The sequence below is a fragment of the Acanthopagrus latus genome, chromosome 2 (genome assembly GCF_904848185.1).
Source record: "Acanthopagrus latus isolate v.2019 chromosome 2, fAcaLat1.1, whole genome shotgun sequence".
Taxonomy (NCBI): Eukaryota; Metazoa; Chordata; class Actinopteri; order Spariformes; family Sparidae; genus Acanthopagrus; species Acanthopagrus latus.
Genome location: NC_051040.1, coordinates 10233715 through 10251259, shown reverse-complemented (window position 1 = coordinate 10251259; position 17545 = coordinate 10233715). Strand labels below are relative to the sequence as shown.

At 41.4% G+C, this 17545-nt stretch overlaps 1 protein-coding gene across 3 annotated transcripts in view; it reads left to right on the top strand.

Annotated features, from left to right (window-relative positions):
* igsf9ba (immunoglobulin superfamily, member 9Ba) overlaps positions 1 to 10845 on the top strand; it is a 71311-nt gene extending 60466 nt beyond the window's left edge. The window contains exons 14-21 of one of the 3 annotated variants that reach the window (XM_037122210.1): positions 298 to 524; positions 916 to 1000; positions 1106 to 1267; positions 1760 to 1805; positions 2684 to 2770; positions 3460 to 5073; positions 8987 to 9117; positions 9955 to 10845. In XM_037122210.1, the coding sequence (XP_036978105.1) occupies positions 298 to 524; positions 916 to 1000; positions 1106 to 1267; positions 1760 to 1805; positions 2684 to 2770; positions 3460 to 5073; positions 8987 to 9117; positions 9955 to 10163 (2561 nt within the window). In that variant the 3' untranslated portion in view covers positions 10164 to 10845. Of the gene's footprint in view, positions 1 to 297; positions 525 to 915; positions 1001 to 1105; positions 1268 to 1759; positions 1806 to 2683; positions 2771 to 3459; positions 5074 to 6939; positions 6983 to 8986; positions 9120 to 9954 lie in introns of those variants that run through there. The other 2 variants (XM_037122226.1, XM_037122218.1) reach the window with 2 other exon arrangements.
* Positions 10846 to 17545: the final 6700 nt, after the last annotated feature.

Here is a 17545-nt window from a genome sequence, read left to right as displayed (position 1 = left end):
TCATCCTCATTTCTACTGTATGTTGAGTGCGATTATCAGCGGATGGTGATCAGGGTAAAGCTTAGCATCAGTATGTTAGCGTGCAGACGTTAGCACTAGTATTTTATTTTAGGTCAGAAAATGGTGGAAAAAAAAATGTACATCAGTGATTCCCAAAGCCGTAAATGATTCTAACGTCTTGTGCTGTCAGCAACTCAATGATAAGCTGTCACACAGAAGCAGCCTTTTTTTATCTGGGTCGTGTCTGAATTAGTTCCCTCTTTGTTAACTTTTCTGTGCAATGTTTCTGGTCCAAAGGCTCTCCTCTGGGTACCCCAGAACCACTGGTGCTTCTTACTCCACCACGGTGCCTCACAGCCAATCGCACGCAGCACGGTGTTCTTCTCACATGGCTCCCTCCAGCCAACCACTCCTCGCCGATCGACCGATACATCATGGAGTTCCGCCTCGGGGAGAGGTGGGAGGTTCTGGATGACCTGATCCCATCCACTGAGACTGAGCTCATAGCTCGAGACCTCGTTCAGGTCAGTGACGCACACAGTTTGTTAAAGAGACTGAAGTGAGGTGTGGCATCCAAAAAACATAGCATTTATTCCACCTCTGTACAATCCATTTTACAGGAAATGTTGATCATCATCATCATTGAACATTTTTAACCCTTTATTAACCATTCAGCTACAGATTGTAGTTGGGTCACGATCACAAAAAGGTAGTTTGTAGCACTTAAATGACTTAAAAAAAACACACAAGACAGCTGCAAATCATAATTTGTATGATGCAAATAAAAGAGTTGTAATGTATAACATCATTATCTATGTACCAAATTTTCAAGAACTGAATCACATAGTGATTTTTTTAAAGTACAGTGCAGTGTGACGGTCAAAGAAGAGTGTGTTTGGTGTGTCTCTCTGACAGGAGTCCTGGTATGAGTTCAGAGTGATGGCTGTCATGGACGACCTAATCAGCGAGAGCAGCAACGTTGTCGGAGTGTCGAGCACAGGTCTGTTTCTTTACAAAAAAAGCAGTACACACATAAATGCTTGGCCCTTGTGAGGGGTAGAGTTGTCGCTAACTTTCCATTTTACCCACTTGTCTGCCCCTTCAGATCCCTTCCCCCCTGCAGAGCTGCCTGAGGAGGGGCTGGCGCGGCCTGTGGTGGCGGGTGTTGTGGCAACTATCTGTTTTCTGGCAGCGGCAGTACTGTTCAGCACTCTAGCAGCTTGCTTTGTCAATAAGCAACACCGTCGCAAACTCAAACGCAAACCAGGTCAGTCTCCTTTGTCTGCTCGATTTGCATGTGATAAACATAGTAGAGCTCTGACCATGGATGGATTATTGAATGGGCCTAACAGGCATAGGGGGACCAGGGCAAAAAACACCAGAGAGACACAAAACAACTACAAAGAGACACAAAATAACCACAAGAGACACAAAACAACTATGAAGAGACACAAAATAACACTAATGGACACAAAAAAACTGCACAAAACACAAAACTACACAAAACAAGAGACATGAAAAACTACAAAAAGACAAAAGAACAACCGCAGAGAAACAAAACAACTATGAAGAGAGACACAGTGACCACAAAGAGACAAAAACTGCCCAGAAGGGACACAAAACAAACAAAAAGGGTCTCCTATGTGGGCTTGTTGCCCTTTCAGACATCCCGTTATTTCATAATCCATCCATGTCTATGACTTCAATTCGAAGCATTCAGCAAAGGAAATGCTAAATTTAAATGTTCTTGTCCTCTCAGATCCTCCGTTGTCGGTGACACACTTCAGGAAAAGCATTGAGTCACCGTAAGTAAAGTCAACGCCGGAGGCCCTGCAGTCTGCCAGAGGTGGATACTACTGTGCATCTTCTAGTGCACCTTCCCATGTACGCTGTGACAAGGCGTAAATCTTTGACGATAAATTACAGTACAGTCTATGCACAGTTAAGTTTATTTTGAAGCAGCTGGTGGCTAGAAACAATAGATCTTTTTAAAGCCTTGTTAGCAGACACAGCGTGCTTTCTCCTGTGCATTTAAAAGAGGTAATAAGGCGAGACGTGGTGTATTTATTAAACTTACAAAATGAATGAGCATGCAGAAGAAGAAGAAGACGAAGCCCAGGTGGATTATAAAAGAAGACATTGATTATATATTTGAGCTGCTGGAAGGGTGTGGAAGAGCATGTACAGTAGCATCCTCTAGCGGATCATGGGCAGATTAAGGAAAGTTCAAAGCAGCGAGTCAGCATTTTAAGCACATTACCCAGAGTGCCCAGGCTGCAGTATGTGTATTGATTTTTGATCCATCTGTATTCTTTAACCTCAAACGCTGTCTGCTTTCTGCATGAAACTGAGTGTTAAATAATGCTGTTTTATTTTTGTTTAGCCGCACATTTAATGTACAGTATTCGCCACATGTGTGTATTTGTCTGTCCGTGTGTAAATCTTGTGTACATGTATGACTGCATTTCAATCTCAGGAGAAGCTCATTTGTGACAATAATCTGTGTGAATCCCATTCCAGAAGAAATGTCTGTTTGCCTGAGACTTTTTAGGGAAATCGTCAGTATCAGAGTGTGTTTTTACGAAGTGGTCCAGGCAGATCAGGGAGTTCACACTTAGTCCTTCCTGCAAGTGGCATAGTCAAAGATGAACCAGGCCCATATGTCGTTTGTCTCCCATCGCAGGCCTCCTCTCACCCCCTTGCCAGGGGTAGAGCCCTGCTGGGACGAGCCTGCCAGGAGCAGTTTCTTGCCCCCGCCCGCCAGCCCCCTGTGAGTGCCTGCCTGCACCAAAATACAGAGTGTGCTGCACTGCACTGGCTTGGCTGCATGGTTAATGCATTGCATAGAAATTATCAAGACAATGTTGTAGCGAAGCTGGCCTATTTGCATGCACAGACTTCCACGCACCATACGGGGATTAAATTGCATTAGCTCAGCTGCATGTACAGTTCAGTACTGTGTATATGCACCTTCTATAATGTATGTCTACCTGATGCATTCAGTGACCCAGTAAGTGTCGACTGCGCTGCTCCTGGTGTGGGCAAATGAGGCCTGGTTAGATGTCATCTGCTTCCCCCACATCGCCATTTGGTGCGGCATATGGAAATTGGTCTCACGTCTGCTCAAGAAGATGTAGAATCAATAGATCTGTGATATGGTTGTCATGGTTGCGTCTCTCATCCCGTCATTCTGGCTTGGTTCATTAGCTGCTGTCCTATCAGGATGCTGCCGCCGCCATAAACTGGTCATTATCATAATACAGTTCATTATGGCTGCCTTGATAGAGTGCTTTGGCTTTTGTATTGTGTCATTCGTTTAGTTTAAGAATGAAACCGCCTTCATGCCTGTTGCAGCATCTAGTGATTTTTCTTTTCTTTTATAATACGCACTCTCCCTTTGTGTTTCATCTGTGTGTGTGTTAAATTGAACCAGTGCCCTGTGTCTGCATCATTCCTCAGGTTATCATCGGGGAAGATAAGTCCAGAGAGCTCCCCTCCATCTCGACCCCGCTCTCTTTCTTCGGAGGGTTCCCAAGGTCCAGGCCTGTATGTCAGGAAGCTGCCCAGCCCTCAGAGAGATAAAGACAAAGAGCTCTCCTTCTACAAGAAAACCAAGCGTGCCATAGCCAGCAAGAAATACAGTGTGTCCAAGTATGAGGCAGAGGTCACTACGCCTATTGAGCTGATAAGCCGCGGCCCCGATGGCCGCTTCGTCATGGAGACCAGCCCACCGCCCCGTCGCATCCAGGGCTTCCCCTTCGCAGAGGAGTCTGACATGTACCCTGAGTTCCGGCAGTCTGATGAGGAGAATGATTTTGACCCCGGGCCTCTGCCGCCTATCATGCCCACGCTGCGGCCCCAGCTCTCCCCAACGTCCTCCAGCCTGGAGTCAACGCAACCCCCCACCTACAGTCCCCGCCTACACAGGGCCATGGAAGGTATGAGCTTTGCAGAGGGCAGTGCACTTCACGCCTCAGGGCAGGCCCCGGCCTCCCGCTACAGGGGCTTTCCCCAGGGCCCATTCTATGGGTATCTAGGCAGCCGCGGCGAATCAGGGATTCCACCACCATTCTACATGCCTGACATCAGCCCGCGTAGCTCCGCTCTGTCCTCCCCCCCAGGCACCGCCGAGGGGCCCTTTGGTTACCCCTCCATCCCCGAGGAGAGTGGAGAGACGGAGCACCATCAGTACACTGCCTCTGGCCATTCTCTGTCTCACACACACAGCCCTCCTCCTCTCTCACCTGAAAGCTGGCAGCCTCATGAGTTACCCTTCCTCGGTCTAGAGGGTCCACGGTTCATATACCCACCTCACCATCCCTTACATCATCCCCAGGACCTCCCTGACCCACCCCCATACCCTCCTCACTCTCTCCCCCCCAGTCGCCTGCACCTCCCTCCACTAAAGGATCCAACAAGTCCTGGACTCCTGCAGCTGGAGGTCCCTGTGGCTCCCCCAGGCAGAGACAGGCCCCTGGGGCCTCCGGTTAGGCGTTTAGCTATGCAACAGGCCCAGAGTCTCGGCCAGCTCAGACACACGGCCCACGGTGTGGGTGTACCAGTGTTGCCTTACCCTGACCCGGCAGCCCGTGCAGGGAGCCCAAGCACAGCCCCTAGTAGTAGCCCTCAGTCCTGGCTCAGCCCGAGGGCGGGGCGCCGGGCAGACCCCAGCCTACCCCCACTAGTACTCCAGCCCTCCCGCCTCTCTCCACTCTCCCAAAGCCCTCTTAGCACCCAGCCAGGTTCCCCCGATATTCTAGTGAGGCCCCCTCCGCGGCCCAGCATCCTCCGCACCTCTCGGTCTCTGGAGATGCATGAGATCACCCTGCAGCCCTCTGTCAGTTTCTCCCGGAGGTCCTCCTTGTCCACCTCTCCCACTCAGGGCGCCAGGCTACCCAGCCCCAGTTACCACGCCCACATGTCGTATGCCTCCACTGCAGCCAGTTACCCCTCCCAGTCTCCCTCTCCCCCTCTGGAGGGCAGGGATGTTTTCGGGCAGAGGCCATCCCAGAGAAGGACAGAGGAGGAGATGCTGCCCTCAGAGCCCTCTCAGCTCCAGATATCAGCCTCAGGGTAGGTGATCCATTCCAGTAGAGAATAGTCACATATTTATTTAAAGGGGAGACTTGTCTCCTCGTCTGCTCTCTATTCCAAATTTCCTCAGTATTTAACCAGTTTTACTTTGATGTCTCCATTTAGGCATAATTAAGATGCATATTGTACATGAATATGCAGAAGGCATGTAATTGCATTTAGCACACATTTTGTCATAAAAATGACATTTATCTAAACAGGTTGGCATGTGAAAGCTCAATATGATTTTAAGATAATGTATTACTGTCTTTATCTTTTGATAGAACATATTTAATCTCACAAAATATTGATCATAATGTAAATTGAAGTTATTTTTTAAAAAAAATAGGGACATATAGGGACATTGAGATGAATCACTTAAGCTAGAGAATAAGCAAAACCTCACATATACTGTTTTAAAAACTGTTTTTTTATCTGTCCCCCATTTTGAACTTGACTGAAACTTAAAGTGAACAATCTTTCACAGCTGGATATAAATTAAATCTGATCAGATCAATAACTGAAAGAAATAGGAAAAGGAAAACTAAATGTGTGAATCCCTGGAAAAAGTTATTTTCATGCTCAACTTTAATTATAAACTGTATATTTGATCAACATTGACATCATTTTTCAAACACTATATGACACACAATGAAATAGGTACCACTTTCTATAACTTCATCATTTATACAATGATTACATTCATAAACTGTAAATAATGACTTTATTAATGGTTGACAAATTATTTACTATGGAACAGTTATTATTCACGAATAAGAACATCTTTTGGGTTGCCAGGTTGTGAAAATGTCTGTAGCTGTTAATAAATTGAACTCATTAGTCATTATTTTATGTTAACAAGTCATTATTGAAGGACCAGGAGTTTCTTTCTTTGTACTAATAATCCAACAACAAAAGTAACTAAGTAATCTGTGCAGTATTTTTATACATGTTAATAAGTAATTGTGTTTTTAGAGGAGTCTGCAGCTGTAAATAAGGAATAGATGGTAGAAAAATATATTTTAGCAGTGAATCATATTTGAGTGAAAGATATCCTGTTACTTTGGTAAAAGTGAAAGGTCTTAAATGTCCAAATTATAGATGTACTTAAGTAAGTTACATGTAAATGTAGTAAAAAGCAGTTTATTTGCCATTTTTGAGGCAAGTATGGTGCTTTCATACTTAAAGTAATAAAATATTAGGTAAAAGAAAATAGAAAAACTCAAGTAAAGTACATCTACCTTAAGTACCTGAATACATTTGTTTGATTACATTCTGTCGCAGCTTATTGGTCCAAGTGCTCTGCAGATGATCAGAGTTGAAATTGTTGAATGACTTAATGAATTAGTGAAGACAACTCAGTTATCCTGTTGGAGAAGAAGGAAAGCCAGCCACAACCTGGCAACCCAGATGTTATTATAGCTTGCCAACAGTGTCATATAGCATGAGTAAGTGATTTATTAACCATTAGTAAAAGATTGATATTTGTACCTACTGAATAATGATAAAAACTCTTACTCAAACAAATGACACCCACACCCAGACACCCAGCTCTCTGGTAGATCAGCGCCCCTGTATACAGACTGTGAGACATAAAGCAGGAAGTTTCATACTTTTACACCCACATAAAAACATAGCTGAGACTCATATACTATTATGCCCCATAGTATTTCTTTGCTGTACACATTTCCTGCGCCCCCTCACACCCACCTCACAACCCTAGAAGCTACATGATACAGTAGCTAAAAGCCATGAAGCAGAGACTTGCTCCTGCACCATCACTGGCCTGTAAGGGAAGGTAGCTTATAGGGCTGCTGCTTTATAGAGGGTAAGGGTCTTACGTGATTTGTTTTTGATTGATCTCAGCTATCTGGGCAGCGTTGTGACCCGGTCCCCTACGCCGCAATAGGTAAGGGTCGGACCCATGTCTGAGAGGGGAGGGGTCAGCAGGGGGAGGGCTCTAATCACTCTCTCCTTTAAAGGGGAATCGCTTTGGGTTGTGCCTCTGTGCTGGATTCAAGTGAAGTGCAACTAATGGTAATAATGACTGCAGGACACATTTGTCAATACACTTCCAAGGCACAGCAAGCCTGCTGTGGCATGTAGGCTGCAGTAATTACGCTTGAGAGCAAGCAGGAGGAGCGGTTTTGGACTGTGGAGAAGCATTTTTTGTCTTTTGATTGTTTGAACATGGTTCCTTGCACCAAAAAAAAAAAAAAAAAGAAAAAAAAAAGAAAAAGCCTTGAATCAATAGAGGACGCACATGAATGATAGACTGGAGTATTCCCCTTTAAAGTTTTGTTCCATGTGCAAAATGCCATGCATGCATTCTCTAAACTTCTCTCTACGACCAAACAAATAACAACAATTCTCAAACTAAATTCTTTGTCACATTTGTTGTCCTAAGTGCTTTCGTTTTTTCTGTCATGTGACTGTTTTTTAATGGCCATTTCCTCTTCCTGTCATGTGACTTGTTCTTTAACGGCCATTTCCTCTTCCTGCCATCTCCTCCCGTCAGCATGGTGAAGCCTCTGTACGCAGTGTTCATGTTTATGAAAGTGTGCTGTACAGTGTTCATGTCTATGGAAATGTACTATATTTAACACGCTGTGGCCTCTGATAATGGAAATGTTCTCTATCTGTCCAGGACTGTTGCAATTCTCAGATTTGTCTCCCCCCCTCTCTGCTAATGGCTCTCAATCTCTCTCTCCACAGTGACAAGTGATGGACAGCCTCTCTTAAGCTTTCTGTTCCTAAAGCCTTTTGAAAGCGATACATGTTTGGCACAACAAACTTGACTTAATGAATCGTTAAGTCACGTTTTGAAGCTGTTTGCAATCAGTTCCTTGAAAGGCAAAGACATTGGGCCAACATTGAGCCTCATGAACCTGATCTTAACACATGCCTTTGTGAGGTTATTGATTTGAATCTTATTGCATCTTTCTATGAGAGATGGACAACAAAACCAGAGTATTCGGTACGAGGTAAAACTACTTCTACGACAGGCTACGACAGAGAAGACACTTGATCTTTGTGTTATTTATTTTTTTTAACTGACTGAACATTGATTATTTTTCATTAAACGTAGCATGTATCACTCATGAAATGAAAATAGTTCTTCAGATCTTCATTTTCTGTTTTATACGTATGCAAACACATTTTGCCTTCATGATAGCGCACACACACAAATACTCATGTATTCACTGAAAAAATATAGACTCTAAAATAAGACCTTATTGTTACGGGAACAGCAATTTACAGTTCCAGAAATTATTTTCATTTTATGAGTTTTATACAGCAAAGAGACAAATATTGCCCGCATTTCTGAGGCAGTCACTATTTAAAGACCCAAACCTGAAAAGGCGCAGTGATTGCATAATATTGTCTATCGCCAAAATGTATTGCTAAGACCACACAATGTCCCAGATTTGATAATTATTGGCCCTAAAATTTGAAAAACACAGTGATTTGGAATCAGTATCATTTTAAGGATGGATACATACATCTGTGTTTCCATAAATCCTAAAACTCCTGAATGGGTCTTTAATGTCGTGATTGTTTGAGAAGAAACTGAATAGCCAATAAATTTTTCACCAACTCCACTGCCACCTTAAGTCAACTCTCCCTTCTTTTTCTCTGTCTTTCCCTTCTTCTTTGTCTTTCTCTTTTTCTTTCTTTCCTTGTGTCTAACTTTTATCATCCATCAATGCAGATAGAAAGCTGAAATTCATCATCTTAGTGAAAAGGGCTCTCAGTAGATGTACAAGAGCTCTCACCAAATCATACGATAGCACCTACTGGAAAAGAATAGCAATGCAAACGTTCTGTCTGTTCACATCTGAGACGGGGCCGAACACGACTTTGTTGGATTAATGCCGGACGATGTGTGCTGTGCTGTCTCTCCTCTTCTCAGGGAACCTCTAGGTGCGTCTAGTGATCCTGCCGGGTCTGAGAGCTTACCAGCACTGCTACACCACTGTATTACTAAAGCCAAGGGAGTGGCTGCCAACAACAATAACAACACGACCTCCGGAAGGAGAACAGGTTTGTCCGACCACCACACAGATGATTCACAAGGTTTATCTTTAAGGGACAGTTCAACCCCAAAATCCAAAGTACATACACTGCTTACCTTTAGCTCAACTTATTTATCTAGTTTGCTTTAGTATCAGATGTGCCAAGCACCAGAAATCATGACCCAGATACTCAATCCACAGAACTTCTTTTGAGCAGTTTCATGTCTAAACTATTTTCTTCTTTGCGTGACTGCAACCACGATGTGGTTTGTTAATAGCCTAACATGAGCTCTTTAACTTCATCTGTGAAGATTATCTTGCTGAACTAAACATATCATAAATCTGTGTTTGCCTAAGAGCTTATTTTCTGCAATAATCCAAAATCCAATTGAAAAATCCCATAAGCTTTTTTTTGCAGACGGAACCAGGGCAATGCTAACCTCAAGGTGGTTAAAAATGTCATCCCCACGCCACTCTACATTCATGGCTGTTACGTTAGCTAGCTTAGTCAGATAGCCGTTCCTCCATGAGTGGATAGGCACTTCTCTGTGAGGTTACACAGAAAGAAAATAATTCCTACATGAATCCACTTAAGACAAGATTTGTGGATTATCTTGATTAACCAAATCATGATTCATGGAGAGTTTTTTCAGATGTATTTATTCATTTTTAATGGTGCTTTGAGAAACACAAGCCGAGTGCCATCTGGTTCAATTATTTTCAAGAGCAGGCAGACATCTCTAGGGCTCATGCAAACTCAGATAAGAGGGAGACATATGTATTTATGATTTTTAGGGGGGCACTGTCCCTTTAAATGGTGTGGGTGGTGTGTTACTCCTGTGCTTTCTCTCTGCCTCCCTGTCAGGTGCGTGTTCCTCTCAGACCCAGCAGCAATCTCAGACACCCCAAGAGGGTAAGGATCTCAGCCTCCACAGAAAGAGGAAAAGGCAAAACAAGAAGAACCCCTATCTCTATTTGACCTCCTTCCTGCACCGCAGGCAGTCTGAGGAGGACCAGACAGGCATTCTGGCCAGTGCAGACTCTGAGGGCCCAAATTATGGGACTCTACGCTGACCCATTGTGCCCACCAAGCCATTGGACTCGACTAAACTGACCTCCCCTGAAATAAAAAACCCAACCTCAGCACTCCCTGCTCCCTGTATCAAGCTAATACATTTCTTATAATCTCTAAAAGTTCATCGGTGTTTGGGGAGCGGGGACGACATACAGCTGAACACGCTGGGCCGGGGTTGGAGATCTTATTTGAAGACAAGAACAATGGCTTTTCTGAGTTGTCACCACCACTTGTCTCTTGAGGAGTTTCACTTGAAAAATGCTCTGAAAATATATAATGTATATAAATAGTAAAACAAGGGAATTAAGCTTCCTCCTACAGTAATAACAATGTGTTGGTTGAGTATGTCACAACACGTTAAAGATTTTTCACTCACTGGTCATTGAGGGGTCCATATCTTTAGGTTTTTCAGTGAAACAGTGTACTGTGAAGCCTGGTGCGTCCTCGGACAGGGACATGAGTCTACCTTTCCTACAATACAAATAGTGTCAGTATTTCAACACAGGGTTCTTACCACAAAATATACCTCAGAGTAAACGCAGAGTTGCTGTAATTCTTGTGGTATACTGTACGTACTTGACCTTTTTTCATATTAAACGTATGGTTAAAAAGGTTTATATCCCAACACACACACACACACACACACACACACACACACACACACACACACACACACACACACACACACAAACACATACACACCGCTCATTCAAATGGATAATATGGCCTAACTTTATCTGATTTAGAAGCAGCTTTTTAGTATCAGTAATAGCAGGCATAATTGTGTTTATTTTGATTTTACGATCCAATGCCAACAGTGAGAGGACTGTCTTAACACTAGTGCTAGTGCTTGATGGCTCAGTGTGTTTACACTCATTGCTATAGCACCGTATTAAGATTACAGATCATAGCCTTCACGAGAACTCTCCAAATAATTTGGGACTTATCAGCAGAGGTCAGACTTGTAGGGCTTAGAAGAACAGGGTGATGAATTGTGAAGTGTACTGTATGTATTTTCATTATTAAGGAATCATTTGTGAAACGTGGCACATCTCTAGAGGTGCCTTTTTTTGCCTTTCTCTCTCTTGTTTTTTTGAACATAAACTGCCTTTTTCCTTCGCCTTCACATACTTGTCTCTTCTGGGGGAGTGAGGGACTCCGAAATTCTGTGTTTTTACTTTCTCTGCCAAGGACACACGAGAGAAAAAAAAATGCTACGGGATGCATAACTCTTGTTTGTTTATTTGTTGTTTTTTTTACATTTATATTTTAAATGGGTACCTGCTCCGACTGTGTATATCCAAGTAATAGGACAGAACCAGAATACCCGTACAAATAGAAAAAAAAATATGAAGTTTAGGTTAAAAAAAAAGGGTAAATAAATCAATAAATGTAACTTGAGTGGAAAAGTACAGAAGCATGTACATGAGAGAACAAACCAGTAGAGTAAGGATGTTAATGTTTAACAACAGCTGTTGACTGATTTGTAAAGCTTGTTAAAGGGGCACTGTGTAGTTTTGGAGAAAGAAGAAATTCAAAGCCAGACTTTTAAAAATATGTTAATAATGTAATAACACAAACCCAAATATTAGTTTTTTTTCCATAAGTGAATAAACAGGCTGTTCTCAGAGGTAAAATAGGTCCCCAGAACCATGTCTGAAGCTAGACAGGTGGCAGGGTCCGCCACATACAAAGTAAAACAGAATGAAATTGTGTTGCCCTTTAAAAGTCAGTTTGTTTATTCAGTCATGAAAACAAAGAGAGTTTGTTTCATTAAAAGCAGCTGAACTTCTTTAAAATGTCTTCCCCAAAACTACATACTGCACCTTTAAAAAAAAAAAAAAATTCAAACAATGGCCACCCTGACTGTTTATCTTTAACAACTGTATATTACTTGCTAGCTACTTCTGTGTGTTTGTTAATTTTTGACACTAACCGATAATGAATGTATGTTTTGCTGTACAGGAAATGAATGTCCCAATGTCACAGTGCATTGAATGACCCCTAATAGTGCAGCTGCGATTGGTGATGATGAGCAGCTGGCACTTTAAGTCCAAAATTGTTTCACTTCTCTGTGTGCTCTGAGCCAAGCTCCCTTCGTTCTGACGGCTACGACAACAACAGCAACAAAACAACCACCGGTTTCCTTTTATTGCCAACGCTAGTCCACTCAAAGACGCATCAGATATATTTCCACCTGCTCCCAACAAATCCGAGGTTTTCCGACAAATATATCCACATGAATGAATCGACTCGATGTCTGCTTACTGAAATCTCTTTTGACGAGTGCGAAAGTGATGATTGCCTGAAAAGAAAAAGTGCATATTCTACTTTAACAAATTGGTTTCCATGTAAGATACGAGGAAGAAAAAAGATCTATATTTGTTATGTACTGTACATGGTATGTATTGTATTTGTAAAGATGAATCAAAACCGTGTTTTACAGGAAGACGTTCTTGTACGAGGATGTATGAAAAGACGGGGAAGGATCCCACGTAAAAAGAAATTAGATTATATATAAAAAGTATTTGCTTACAGTACGGCTTTAAGTGGATAATGTTTCTAAAACATTTTAAGGTGCCTCATTTGTCATACTTTAGCAGACGTTATTTTATCTGAGAAGAAAAGAAACCTTAATGTTAGTACCGTACGATGTATTATTGCCATAGCCCGCTGGCTGCACAAGTTAAGTAGTATTTTCTCTGATGTATAGTACGTGAATGCCCATTGGAAAAAGCTTTAGAAGCAGAAGTGTGTTGCCCTCTATACTAATATTTCTGGAAACAAAGTAATACTGTATTTTGCCCGTTTCATGAGCACACATGTAGATTCACTCCAGATCTGTCGCCTTCAGGTGTCCAAAGCAAATAAAAACTGAAGGAAACTTTTTCTATGAGTCACAGACATGCTATAGTCATGTACAATACGTGCTGTGGAGGAAATTGTGTTTACATTAGTTTGATAAAGAAAAAGTGTGTTAGGGCATAGTTGCTTTGAACATTACGACTTGGTGCTATGTTTAACTTTGTGGTGCTGTAGAATAGAGGTCTAAAGATTATTTTTTGGTTTCTTTCCGTTACCACGAGCGACTCTTTCGGCCCTGTGTGTTTGAGCAACTAAACTAGCTCTGGTAGACACTATAGGTCCTTATCATAACAGTATCATGGTGTGATGACAGTGATAGACAATACTGGAAAAATAGTAGTATAACCTCAAATAATAGCGACTTGTGACATTCAAATGAACTCAAAGATGACCTGTTTTCTATAGTGTGTTTGCAAATGTCTGTCTGTGCTTCCAAGGTACCCTCTCTAAAGTATATTTGTGATGATATCGAGAATATTAACCCAGCCTAAAAAGGAGAAACATAACCTGATTTAGATTAGTAAACACGCCACAGGACACATTGGAGGGAAATCTGAGAGCATCGTCAGGCCATGAGGGGGATCTTTTCTACACACTTCCTGTACCATCTTTGGTTAACAGCACTGTATTTCAAGCACACTACTGCAGGGACGTAACCGTCTCACGTCATCTCACCACCGTTTCTGACGGTAGAATTCCTACTAGTACTGTACAGTATAGCCATGAGTAGTCATCAGACCACGTTTGTATTTATTGCTCCTGGTAGAAAGGTCTTGGGAAAGCTCATACATCCTCTCCATGGGTTTTAACGAATGGATGTCGTCTTCCGGGCTCTTTTTTGCATATTCAACAGAAACATGTACAGTGTTTAAGAGGGCTGCTTTGGACGTACTGTTAGCTCAATTCTTTTTTTTGTTTGTTTTTTAATTTTATTCCAATTTTTCTGCTTACAGCTTTTAGTGCATCACTAGGTGCTGGTAGGATGATACTTAGAAACCGATTTGATTTTTTATTGTATTAATCTTGCATGTAGAGACAATACAAGAAAAAAAAAAAAACAAAACAAAAAAAACGCCTATTTAGCAATCATTCATGGACATCCGAGCTGGTTGTTATTGGACGGAAAATAGAAATATGTAGTATTTTCTATATTCTCTGTTTTTTCATGTGTACCAGCACTGAGAAACTAGAATGTATTATTATCGTAGGCTACAATAAGCACTACATCGTTGACTGTTTTAGCTAATGCTCATACTCAAGCAAACCAAGTAGTGCTTAAAAAGGAAGAAAATTTACATTTCATTTTCATCCACTGAACTCTGTGCTGTACATCACATGTTTACATTCTGTATTATATGTTGTTTCTTTTTTGTACATAATTTGTCTCCATGATGTTTCTGTTTTCAACAATGTCCATATGTAAATATCTCAAAGCAAAAACATTTTTTACTTTTCTCTGTTTTAAAAACAATAACCTGATGTTTTCTCTCTTCTTTTGGGTCAGTTTTTTAGACTTGTCGTTCTGTTTTTGTCACTACATCAGGTATTAAGCTTCACTTAACTTTTTTGTGAGCAATTAACTCATACTGTATGGTGCTGTACCAAAGCCTTATGTATAATATTTGTATTACTTTTCTCTCGTTTGCCACTGCTGTCCAGTGAATTCTGTATCGTCTGAGATCATGTCTTACTCACTCTTCATGTTCAACTGCCATGGATCTTGTTTCTTTATTGGGTAAACAGAAACCTGAATGAACTATGATGTAAAAAAACAAAAAAGAAGAAAAACCACTCTGGCCTCTTACCAACATGGCCTGAATATACAGTGACAGTCGCCATCAAAAGCCTTGATAGGGAAAATGCACAGGCTCACTCCTGGTGGCTCATCATGACTTAGACATGGGCCTAGCTACATGATCTATGCTCTATCTATGGCATGTCTGTGAGAATATGAAAGCAGTGTTGTATTCATGTCACCATATCATTTCAAATGCTTAGTCCCATACAAAATTTTCCTCTCAAATTTTTGTATTTTGATATAATAAAAAAATCAAAAGAGGCTTTATTTTTTTCCTTGTGGTTTTGTTTCATCTGGAGCTCCTCTGATCCTATCGGTGGGGAAGATGGTGTAGTTCATGTGCTGTACACAGGGTGTAAGTGTTGGGCAGAGCGTGGGCAAGATAGTGTGGGGGGATAAGAGCAGCGTAATCAGGTCAGGGTTTTTTTTTGTTATTTAATTCCAGGGCACACAGGCAGCAGGCCAGATGTTAAAGTGCCGGTTTTAAGAAGAATTTGTCCCTCAGTAATCACAATCATCCCTTAAATTTAGCCTTAGATCTGACAAATGCAACCTAACTTGGATTAAAAAAAAAAAAAAAAAAAAAAAAAAATTCAAGGAGGATCAAAGGCTCCGTTTAAGTCCACGCACCTCATTCAATGATTAATATTTTGACTTCGGCTCTGCCGTCTCCGCCCAAGTGTTAAGGAATGAATTGTGTAGTGGCTGAGCCAGAACAAGGAAAACAAATAACCTGAAAGAAGATGAGGTCTGTCAGAGTGACCTTTGTGCTTTTGTTCAAATTCCCCCTGGCGAGCTGGGAAACAAACAAATGAGCAGCCATCTGCATACACCTGGGGAAAAAGAAAGGTGCAGTTAATCCACTGGTCAAACACACAACCCTTAAACGGACTGCTCTTATGAACCCTTGCTTACATCATCTGCAGATTCTTTTAAAAATACATTTAAATTGTTTTATATTTGTCACCAAAAATGACAGGCTATTAAATTATGACTTTTTAAGAATGAGTTTAATCCCATTACTGACTTTAGTTCAGGCTGCATTATTAAAAACCATGTTAATATAAAATACCTCTTTCAAATAATCAGTTAATAGTTTGGTATACATTATTTCACAATTTTCTAGAAAAAGCTGCAAAAGCACACATTTAAAATGTTACATTTTCAGAAACAGGTTTATTCGCTTTTTTGCCAAGAGTTAAATAAGATAGATTTCACGTTGATAATAATTCACTAGGCCCATAGAGTTAGAGCTAACAGCTGTTAGCTTAGTTTAGCATGGACTGGAAACAGTGGGAAACAGCTGGCCTAGCTCTGTCCTAAGGTGACAAAACACCCCTTACACGACTTCTACAGCTTACAAATAAGCATACTTTACTTAGTTTGTTTAATTCACACTTAATCCCAGTAAAAACACAATTTGATGTTTTAACATTTAGGTTTATGTGCCGTAATACTTCTTGGGTGAGGGCAGTAGGCCAGCTTCCTACAGACACTCTATTTGTTTAAACCCGTACCTAGCAGGCAACCACAAAGTGATAGAGTGTTAATAAGTGAACTTTAGAGGTGCTGGTAAGCTATTTCTGAACCTTTGGTCAGAGCCATGCTAGCTTCCATATGTCACCAGTGCTTAAGATAGCCGTTTCCTGCCTGTTACTTAATATTTAACAAACAGATGCAAGAATCACAAGTATATTTAACCATAATGTTGAACTACAGCTTAAAGAAGCTGTAACTTATTAAATGATATACAATTGATGGAATTTCATAGCTGCAAACCTCATATTTAATATATCTGTAAGACATTTTAAAAAATAATAAATAGAGTGAGATAATATGATAGGCCTGATTATGAGAGTAGAACCAATGTGGTGCCACTACTATAGCACCTTGTTAGCTTAGCCTAGCACAGGCTGGAAACAGAGGGAAACAGCTAACCTGACTCTGTCCAAAGGTAAGAAAAAGCTCCTAACAGCACCTCTTAATCTCACAGATAAACATACTCATTTGTTTGTGCATAAAACTACATTTAAAAACAGCATGTTGAGGTTTTAGGAGGGTTATGTGCCGTGCTATGTCTTGGCTGAGTGCAGTGACTTCCTGGAAACCGCAGCTGCCTTGTTGTTGCTAGGCAACCATCTCACACTACAGGAAGTTGATGTTTGTCTGGTTTTTAAACCAGTTTAAAACAAACAAGTGGTTAATAAGTGAGTTTCAGAAGTGCTGGTAAGCCATTTTTCGACCTTTTGGGATGAGCTAGCAACCTTTAACTGTTTGAAGTATGTATGCTAAACCGAGCTAGCTCTTTCCTGTCTCTTGCTAGTAGTAAGCCTCCCAAAATGTCAGACACTGCAACCAATGGGTTTTGCTTGCTAATTACATAAACCGTTGTCAAATATAGTTGGAGATGAATTAATTGCAAAATCTTTTGAATTGAGGGTCCCAAGAAAATGTCACATCAGTCGCAGGGACGAACAGAGGTAGATTAATGAAAGAGTCCTCACTGAGGAATAGCATCATCATGTCCTTCAGTGGACAATAAGATGATATATGAGGACGAAGTGTTGCACACCAGGTTTCACTCCTCTCACTGTTACCACCCCACCTACACTACATGGTTATGTAATTCTGTACAAAGCATTACCTAACACCGCACAACTTGCCAGATGGGGCTCCTGGGGGCTGCTGAATATTATCAAACAGGGGCTCCATGCGTGC